The sequence below is a fragment of the Passer montanus genome, unplaced genomic scaffold, assembly GCF_014805655.1.
Source record: "Passer montanus isolate IOZ18808 unplaced genomic scaffold, ASM1480565v1 scaffold434, whole genome shotgun sequence".
Classification (NCBI taxonomy): domain Eukaryota; kingdom Metazoa; phylum Chordata; class Aves; order Passeriformes; family Passeridae; genus Passer; species Passer montanus.
The window spans coordinates 11,736-22,132 of NW_024369196.1; the positions used below are offsets into that span (position 1 = coordinate 11,736).

General features: G+C 57.4%; 1 protein-coding gene across 1 annotated transcript in view; it reads right to left on the reverse strand.

Annotated features, from left to right (window-relative positions):
• Positions 1 to 5,850: 5,850 nt before the first annotated feature.
• Positions 5,851 to 10,397, reverse strand: part of LOC120507557 (carnitine O-acetyltransferase-like) — a 5,848-nt gene continuing 1,301 nt past the window's right edge. Inside the window, exons 2-5 of the mRNA XM_039720362.1 lie at positions 7,771 to 8,062; positions 7,166 to 7,219; positions 6,195 to 6,330; positions 5,851 to 5,889 (exon numbers count right to left, since the gene is read on the reverse strand). Of these exons, the coding sequence (XP_039576296.1) occupies positions 5,851 to 5,889; positions 6,195 to 6,330; positions 7,166 to 7,219; positions 7,771 to 8,062 (521 nt within the window). The remainder of the gene's footprint in view (positions 5,890 to 6,194; positions 6,331 to 7,165; positions 7,220 to 7,770; positions 8,063 to 10,397) is intronic.

The window sequence follows — 10,397 nt, forward strand, 5'->3', positions numbered from 1 at the left end:
ATCCCCCCCCGCTCCGTACCGGGTTTTTCGGCCGCCATGGCCGGGCCGAGCCGGGACCGGGACCCCCAAAACCCGGCCTGGATCCGCTGGATCGGGATCGACCCCAAAAACCCGGCCTGGATTCCTGGATTGAAACCCCCAAAACCCGGCCTGGATCCGCTGGATCGGGATCAACCCCAAAAACCCGGCCTGGATTGGATCAGGATCAACCCCAAATTCTGGCCTGGATTGTCTGGATCGGGACCCCCAAAAATCTGGTCTGGATTGGATCAGGATCAACCCTGAAACCCGGACTGGATTCCCTGGATTGAGACCCCCCCAAAACCCAGCCCGGATTGGATCAGGATCAACCCCAAATCCTGGTCTGGATTCCCTGGATTGGACCGGGATCAACCCTAAAACCCGGCCTGGATTCCTGGATTGGGACCCCCAAAACCTGGTCTGGATTGGATCAGGATCGACCCCAAATCCTGGCCTGGATTCCCAGGATTGGAGCTGGGATCAAACCCAAAACCTGACCTGGATTGGATCAGGATCGACCCCAAATCCTGGCCTGGATTCCCTGGACTGGAGGTGGGATCAACCCCAAAAACCTGACCTGGATCTGCTGGATTGGGTTCCCCTAATCCTGGCTCGGATTTCCTGGATTTTAACTGGGATCAACCCCCAAATCCTGGTCTGGATTCCCTGGATTGGGACCCGAAATCCTGGTCTGGACTGGATCGGGATCAACCCCAAATCCCGGCCTGGACTGGATCGGGATCAACCCCAAATCCCGGCCTGGATGCCTTAAATTCTGACCTGGAATCAACCCCAAATCCCAGCCCCAATTCCACAAATTCTGACCCAGAATTCCCCTCCCAGATCTCCCCAAATTCCCACCCCAATTCCTCACCTGGACCCCCAATTCCTCACCTGGATCCCAAAATTCTCACCTGGACCCCAAAATCCTCACCTGAACCCCCCAAATTTCACCTGAATCCCCAGATTCTCACCTGGAGCCCCCAAACCTTACATGGACCCCCCAAATCCTCACCTGGACCCCAAAATCCTCATCTGGACCCCCAAATGCTCACCTGGACCCCAAAATCCTCATCTGGACCCCAAAATCTTCACCTGGACCCCAAAATCCTCATCTGGACCCCCAAATGCTCACCTGGACCCCAAAATCCTCATCTGGACCCCCCAAATGCTCACCTGGGTCCCCCAAATTTCACCTGAATCCCCAAATCCTCACCTGCATCCCCAAAATTCTCACCTGGACCCCCAAATGCTCACCTGGACCCCCCAAATCCTCACCTGGACCCCCCAAATCCTCACCTGGACCCCAAAATCTTCACCTGGACCCCCCAAAATCTTCACCTGGACCCCCAAATCCCCAGTTGGATCCCCAAATTCTCACCTGAACCCCCAAATTTTCACCCCAAACCCCAACCCCAAACCCTTTTCACCCCCCTCCCCAAACCCGCCCCTTCCCACCCCAAAAACCCCAACCTCAGCGGGGTAGGAACGAGATGCAAATTTATTCCGAATAAGTGGGCGTGGCTCAGCCCAGGCTCCGCCCCCGCAGCAGCGCCGCCAGGCGGTCGAAGGCGGCGCGGATGGCGCTGCCCAGGTGCGCGGCGCGGGTGTGGCTGCAGCAGGTGAAGGCGGTGACGGCCACGCGCAGCCCCGCCCCCCCGCCGGGGGAGGGGTCCCGGGGGTCGCCGGGGGGCGGGGCCACGTGCCCCACCCCCACCCCGTACCCGTCGGGCACCAGGGGACCCCGGAGCGGCCAGGAGCCCTCGCGGGAGCGCACCTGGGGGGGGTTGGGGGATTTTTGGGTTTATTTTTTAATTCTGGGGGGGTTTGGGGATTTTTTGGGGGATTTTGGGGATTTTTGGGGATTTTTTGGGGGATTCTGGGGATTTTTCCAAAGGGGTGATTTTAGGAGTTTATGGGATATTTTGGAGATTTTTTTTTAATTTTGGGGGGATTTTGGGGATTTTATTTTATTGTGGGGGATCGGGAAAAATTTTTTGGACGATTTTTGGGGATTTTGGATGGATTTGGGTTGGTTGGGGGGGGGGATTTAGGTTCCCAGATGGATTTTTGGCTCCCCCAGGTGAATTTTGGGCTCCTCCAGGTGATTCTTTTTACCCCCCAGGTGCACTTCAGGCACCCCCAGGTGATTTTTTCTCTCTCCCAGGTGAAATTTTGGCTCCCCCAGGTGCATTTTTGCCACCCCCAGGTGATTCTTGGGGTCCCCAGGTGTATTCCTGTCCCCCCAGGTGATTTTTTTACCCCACCCAGGTGTATTTTTGTCCCCCCAGGTGTATTCCTGTCCCCCAGGTGGTTTTTGGGCTCCCCCAGGTGTATTTTTGGTCCCCCAGGTGTATTCCTGTCCCCCAGGTGCGCTCCGGGCTCACCTGCAGGGTGCACAGCCGGAAGTGCGTGGCCTGGGCGTAGGCGGGGTCCAGGAAGATTTCGGGGAGGGGCTCCCCGGCCTCCAGCGCCGCCTCCCGCAGCCCCTGCAGGTGACGCTCCGCCCCCTGGCCTGACAACACCTGGGCAGGTGAGGGGTCACCTGTGAGGCCACGCCCACTCACCTGGGCACAGCCACAGCCCCGCCCCCGCAGCCCCTGCAGGTGACGCTCCGCCCCCTGGCCTGACAACACCTGCCCAGGTGAGGGGTTACCTGTGACACCACGCCCACTCACCTGGGCACACCTGGAAACCTGCTAAACCCCGCCCCTGCAGGTGATGCTCCGCCCCCTGGCCCGAGAGCACCTGGGCAGGTGAGGGGTTACCTGTGAGACCACGCCCACACACCTGGGCACACACCTGGGCACACCCAGAGCCACACCCACACACCTGAGCAGACACCTGAGCAAACCTGGGCTCACCTGAACACACTCAGAGCCACACCCACACACCTGGGCACACCCAGAGCCCCGCCCACTCCCCGGGACACTCACCTGGGCACACCTGGGCAGGCCCGGCCCCGCCCCCCGTGCCCACCTGCCCCGCTCACCTCGCGGGTGCGGCTCTCGTGCTCCTCCACGGCCGCGCGCAGCAGCGCCAGCAGCTCCTGGGGCTGGGACACACCTGGCTCACACCTGGCACACCTGGGGCACGCCTGGGTGCACCCGGGTGTACCTGGGTGTACCTGGGCACACCTGGGCACACCTGGCTCACACCTGGGCACACCTGGGGCACACCTGGGGCACGCCTGGGTGCACCTGGCTCACACCTGGGTGTACCTGGCTCACACCTGGGTGCACCTGGGTGTACCTGGGTGCACCTGGCTCACACCTGGGCACACCTGGGGCATGCCTGGGCACACCTGGGCACACCTGGCTCACACCTGGGCACACCTGAGCGGTGCCACACCCTCACCTGTGCCCACCCAAGCCCCGCCCCCCACCCGGGCACACCTGTATCACACCTGTGCACACCTGCACACACCTGTGCACACCTGTGTCACACCTGTGTCACACCTGTGCACACCTGTGTCACACCTGTGTCACACCTGCACACACCTGTGTCACACCTGTGTCACACCTGTGCACACCTGCACACACCTGCACACACCTGCGCACACCTGTGCCCCGTGCCCGCTCACCTGCGCCTCGGGCTCCTCGAGGGCGCGCGCCAGCGCCAGGCAGGGCGGCCCAGGTGGGCGCAGCAGGTCGGTGCAGCCAGGGAGGGCCCGGCGCAGCGACAGCGGCTCGCAGGTGGCGCAGAGGGAGCCGTGGGCCCTGCGGGGCAGGGGAGCTCACCTGGGGCCAGGTGTGACCCGCACACCTGGGCAGCCTCACCTGGGGCCAGGTGTGCATGGACACACACACCTGAGGGGGCAGGGGAGCTCACCTGGGGCCAGGTGTGACCCGCACACCTGGGCAGCCTCACCTGGGGCCAGGTGTGCATGGACACACACACCTGAGGGGGCAGGGGAGCTCACCTGGGGCCAGGTGTGACCCGCACACCTGGGCAGCCTCACCTGGGCCCAGGTGTGTGACCCGAATACCTGGACAGACTCACCTGGGAGAACAGGTGAGCTCACCTGGGGCCAGGTGTGTGAGCTGAACACCTGGGCAGCCTCACCTGGGAGAACAGGTGAGCTCACCTGGGCTCAGGTGTGCATGGCTGGACTCACCTGGGCTCAGGTGTGCGCCCTGCAGGGCCCAGGTGAGTTCCCAGCCCCCTCCCCTGTTCCTCAGGTGAGTTCCCAGCCCCTTCCCTGGCCCAGATGTGGCCCACCCCGCCCCCCGAAGCCCCGCCCACCTGCAGGGTCTTGTCCCACCAGCGATTGGCGCTGTTGGCGTTGGCCCCGCCCCCGTGCAGCACCTGGGCGGCCACGCCCTCGAGGCCACGCCCCCCGGGCGGGGCCAGCACGGGCGAGTCCAGGCTCAGCACCAGGAGGCTCCGCTGGATCCGCCCCAGGGAGGCGCGGCTCAGCCGGTCTGGGGGCGGGGCTTGGCTCGGACACGCCCACTCTGCCCAGGTGAGCTCACCTGGGCCGGGCGGGGACACGCCCACCCCCGGATTTGGGGGTTTCCCAACCAAAAATGCGAGGCCACGCCCCCGCAGAGGGATTTTCCCGCCAAAAATCTTCCCTCCAAAATGAGGCCACGCCCCCCCAAAAAGGGATTTTCCCGCCAAAAATCACCCCAACAACGAGGCCACGCCCACAATTATTCCCAAATTATGTTTTCCCGCCAAAATGGAGACCCCGCCCACCCCCAAAATTCTCAAAAATCCACAAAAATGTTTCCAAAAAAATCCTCGTGGCCACACCCAACGAAGCCACGCCCCTTTGTTCCCATGCACAATGAAGCCCCGCCCCCAAAGGGATTGACTCCTCCCATTTCCCCCCTAAAATCCCCAGAAATGAAAAATAAAAATTCCCAAAAATCTCCCCAAAATCCCACCTGGGCCACGCCCCGACCACGCCCAATTAAGCCCCGCCCACGAAATGTGAAACCCCGCCCCCAAATGACCACTTTCCTCCAAAAATCCTCCCCAAATTCCCCTAAAAATTAAAAAAAATCCTCCCAAAGTCCTCCCAAATTCCCTCCCAGCCCCACCCAATTAAACCCCGCCCAAAAATCATTAAACCCCGCCCCCCAAAAACAATTTTCCTCCAAAAATCCCCCCCAAATTCCCCTAAAAATTAAAAAAATCCTCCCAAAATCCTCCCTCGACCCCTCCCAGCCCCACCCGGGCCGCGCCCCGACCACACCCAATTAAGCCACGCCCACAAAAGATGAAACCCCGCCCCTAAATGACCATTTCGCTTCAGAAATTCCCCAAAATCCCCCCAAAATTCCCCTAAAATAAAAAAAAAATCCCCAAAAATTCTTCCCCCAAACCCCTCCCAGCCCCAGCCGGGCCCCGCCCCGTGAGGCCCCGCCCCGTGAGGCCCCGCCCCTCACCTCTCATCATGGCGCCGTGGACCCTCCCCCACTGGCGGCGCTGCTCAAGGACCCCAAAAACATCACAGGGACACCAAAAAACTACACAAGGACCCCAAAAACATCACAGGGACACCAAAAAACTACACAAGGACCCCAAAAACATCACAGGGACCCCAAAAACGTCACAGGGACACCAAAAATCTACACAAGGACCCCAAAAAACTACACAAGGACCCCAAAAAACTACACAAGGACCCCAAAAACATCACAGGGACCCCAAAAACGTCACAGGGACACCAAAAATCTACACAAGGACCCCAAAAATGTCACATGGACACCAAAAACGTCATAGGGACACCATGAAAATATGACAGGGACACCAAAAATGTCACAGGGACCCCAAAAAACTACACAAGGACCCCAAAAACGTCACAGGTACACCAAGAGAATATCACAGGGACACGAAAAACATCGTGGGGACACCAAAAAACTACACAGGAATCCCAAAAACATCACGGGAATGCCAAAAACCTCACAGGAACACCAAAAACATCACAGGGACACTGAGAACGTCATGGGGACACCATGAAAATATCACAGGGACACCCAAGAACCTCACACAAACCCCAAAAAACTACACAGGAACCCCAAAAACATTGCGGAGACACCCCGAAAACATCACAGGGACACCAAAAACATCATGGGGACACCGCAAGTCTGCTTCGTGGACCCCAAAAACTTCACAGGACCCCCCAAACCCCCCCAGGACCCCCCAAAGCCGCCCCTCCCCCTCACCTGGCCGTTGGCGCAGACGGTGACGAAGGGGGGGGGCTGCGCCCCCGGGGGGACCCTCAGCACCTCGTCCCGCCGGGACCCCGGCACCCGGCACCCCCCGAAGGCGGCCTGCACCCAGGGCTCGGGGGGGTCCCGCCTGGGGGGGCACAGGGTCACCCCAAAAACCCCAAAATTCCGTTAAAAAGGGAAAAAAAACCCCAAAAACTTTAAAAAACCCCAGAAAATAACCCCAAAAAACCCCAAAATCCCACCCAAAACCTCCCAAAGGCGGCCTGGAGCCAGGGCTCGGGGGGGTCCCGCCTGGGGGGGGCACAGGGTCCCCCAAAAATCCCAAAATCTCCAAATTCCATCGAAAAAAGAAAAAAAAATAAAAATAAAATTAAAAAAAAACCAAACAAACAAAAAAAACCAACAACAACAACAACAAAAAAAAACACTCAAAAAAACCCCAAAACAAAACAAAACAAAACAAAACTTTACAAAATCCACAAAAAAAACCCCTTGAAAATACCCCAAAAACCCCACCTGGGACCTGAAATCCCCAAAAAACCCCAAAAATCACCCCATAAAACCCAAAAAAATCCCCCTCAAAAAAACGCCTCAGAAACCCAGAAAAACCCAAAACAAAACCCTTCAAAAAACCTCAAAATTTCCTCCAAAAAACCCAAAAAAATCCCCCTCAAAAAAACGCCTCAGAAACCCAGAAAAACCCAAAACAAAACCCTTAAAAAAACCTCAAAATTTCCTCCAAAAAACCCAAAAAAATCCCAAAAAAACCCAAAAAAAATCGGCCCCCACAAAACCTAGAAAAACCAAACCCCCAAAATTTCCCCAAAAAAAAAAAAAACCCAAAACCCCAAAATTCCCCCTAAAAACTCAAAATTCTTCCAAGTTTAACAAAAAACCCCAAAATTTCTTCAAAAAAAACCCCAAAAAAAGCCCAAAATGGCCCCAAAATGGCCCCAAATCACCTCAGGAGCTGCTCCCGATAGTCCAGAACCCCCGAGAGGAACCGGGCGGCGAACCTGCACCAGTACAGACCAGTATGGACCAGTACAGACCAGTACGGACCAGTTAGAGACCGGTATAAACCAGTATGGACCAGTACGGACCAGTTAGAGACCAGTATGGACCAGTTAGGGACCAGTACAAACCAGTACGGACCAGTTAGGAATTGGTGACACCAGTCAGAGACCAGCAACACCAGTAAGGGCCAGTGAACTTCCCAGTCCCTCCCAGTATAAACCAGTAACCCCCAGTCCCCCTCAAACCCCTCCCAGTCCCCTCCCAGTACAAACCAGTAACCCCCAAACGCCCTCCCAGTCCCCTCCCAGTCCATCCCAGTCCCTCCCAGTACAAACCAGTAACTCCCAAACCCCTCCCAGTCCCTCCCAGTCCCCTCCCAGTATAAACCAGTAACCGCTAAACCCCCTCCCAGTCCCTCCCAGTTTATCCCAGTCCCCCCCAAACCACTCCCAGTCCCTCCCAGTCCCCTCCCAGTCCCTCCCAGTATAAACCAGTGCCGCCCAATCCCCTCCCAGTACAAACCAGTCCCTCCCAGTGCCCCCAGTCTCACCAGAGCTGCCCCCTCCAGTCCTCCCAGCCGAGCGGGGGCAGCACCAGCCCGGCGCTGGTGTGCACGGGCAGCGGGAGGCGCTCGCTGGAGCCCCAGGGCCACTCCTGAGACCCCAGACCCAAATTGGGGAGGGGTCCCCAAACCCCGCCCCCCCCGGCGCCCCGAAGTCGCGCACGAGGCGCCGCGCGCGCGCCCGCTCCGGGGGGGCCACGAGCGCCTCGAGCGCCCCCAGGAGGCGGCCCAGGGTCACCCCCAGACTGGGCAGGGGGGGGCGCGACCCCCCGGGCACCGCCTGAGCCGGGGAGAAGGGTTAATTAGCGGTAATTAGGGAGTTATGGGTCACTGAACCCGAATTAACGGGGCTCCCCCCCCGTGGGAATGAACGGGAACCCCCCAATTAAAGGGGTTCGGGTGATTAATGGGACCCCCTCCCCAATTAAAAGGGTTCGGGTGATTAATGGGACCCCCCCCCAATTAATGGGAACCCCCAATTAATGGGAACCACCTAATTAACGGGGATATCGGCAATTAACGGGGATATTGGAAATTAATGGGGTATCGGTAATTAACGGCATATTGGAAATTAACGGGATGTCGGTAATTAACGGGGTATCGGTAATTAATGGGATATTGGAAATCACCGGGGATTTCGGTAATTAACGGGGTGTGGGTAATTACCAGGGATATCCATAATTAACGGGATATCAGCAATTAACGGGATATCAGCAATTAACGGGATATCAGCAATTAACGGGATGTGGGGGGAATTAACGGGGATACCAACAATTAACGGGGAAATCCCTCATTAACGGGCTGTGGGTGACGAACCCCCGTCGCTAATTACGGGGCTGTGTTTAATGAGGGGGGGTCCCCAGGAGCCGGCCCAGGGTCACCCCCAAACTGGGCGGGGGGGGGCGCGACCCCCCGGGCACCGCCTGAGCCGGGGAGAAGGGTTAATTAGCGGTAATTAGGGAGTTATGGGTCACTGAACCCGAATTAACGGGGCTGCCCCCCCGTGGGAATGAACGGGAACCCCCCAATTAAAGGGGTTCGGGTGATTAATGGGACCCCCTCCCCAATTAAAAGGGTTCGGGTGGTTAATGGGACCCCCCCCTCAATTAATGGGAACCCCCAATTAATGGGAACCACCTAATTAACGGGGATACCGGCAATTAACGGGGATACCGGCAATTAATGGGGTATCGGTAATTAACGGGGATATTGGAAATTAACGGTGTATTGGTAATTAATGGGGTATCGGTAATTAATGGGATATCAACAATTAATGGGGAAATCCCTCATTAACGGGCTGTGGGTGACGAACCCCCGTCGCTAATTACGGGGCTGTGTTTAATGAGGGGGGGTCCCCAGGAGCCGGCCCAGGGTCACCCCCAAACTGGGCGGGGGGGGGCGCGACCCCCCGGGCACCGCCTGAGCCGGGGAGAAGGGTTAATTAGCGGTAATTAGGGAGTTATGGGTCACTGAACCCGAATTAACGGGGCTCCCCCCCCGTGGGAATGAACGGGAACCCCCCAATTAAAGGGGTTCGGGTGATTAATGGGACCCCCTCCCCAATTAAAAGGGTTCGGGTGGTTAATGGGACCCCCCCCTCAATTAATGGGAACCCCCAATTAATGGGAACCACCTAATTAACGGGGATATCGGCAATTAACGGGGATATCAATAATTAACGGGGATATCAGCAGTTAATGGGATGTGGGGGGAATTAACGGGGATACCAACAATTAACGGGGAAATCCCTCATTAACGGGCTGTGGGTGACGAACCCCCGTCGCTAATTACGGGGCTGTGTTTAATGAGGGGGGGTCCCCAGGAGCCGGCCCAGGGTCACCCCCAAACTGGGCGGGGGGGGGCGCGACCCCCCGGGCACCGCCTGAGCCGGGGAGAAGGGTTAATTAGCGGTAATTAGGGAGTTATGGGTCACTGAACCCGAATTAACGGGGCTCCCCCCCCGTGGGAATGAACGGGAACCCCCCAATTAAAGGGGTTCGGGTGATTAATGGGACCCCCTCCCCAATTAAAAGGGTTCGGGTGGTTAATGGGACCCCCCCCTCAATTAATGGGAACCCCCAATTAATGGGAACCACCTAATTAACGGGGATATCGGCAATTAACGGGGATATCAATAATTAACGGGGATATCAGCAGTTAATGGGATATCGGAAATTAACGGGGTACCAGTAATTGATGGCATATTGGCAATTAACGGGGATATCGGTAATTAATGAGGTGGGGGAAATTAACGGGGATATCCATAATTAACGGGGTATCTGCAATTAACGGGATATCGGCAATTAACGGGATATCAGCAATTAACGGGATTGAGCCGGGGGACAGCGTTAATTAGCGGGGAAGGGGTAATTAAGGTCATTAACGGGACCCCCCCCACCCCGTGGGAATGAACGGGGTACGGGGAATTTACGGGAACCCCCCCAATTAAAGGGGTTCGGGTGATTAATGGGACCCCCCCTCAATTAATGGGAACCCCCAATTAATGGGAACCACCTAATTAATGGGGAATGGCTAATTAGGGAGTTATTGGTCATTGAACCCGAATTAACGGGGCTGCCCCCCCCCCCCGCGGGAATCAATGGGAAAACCCCCCC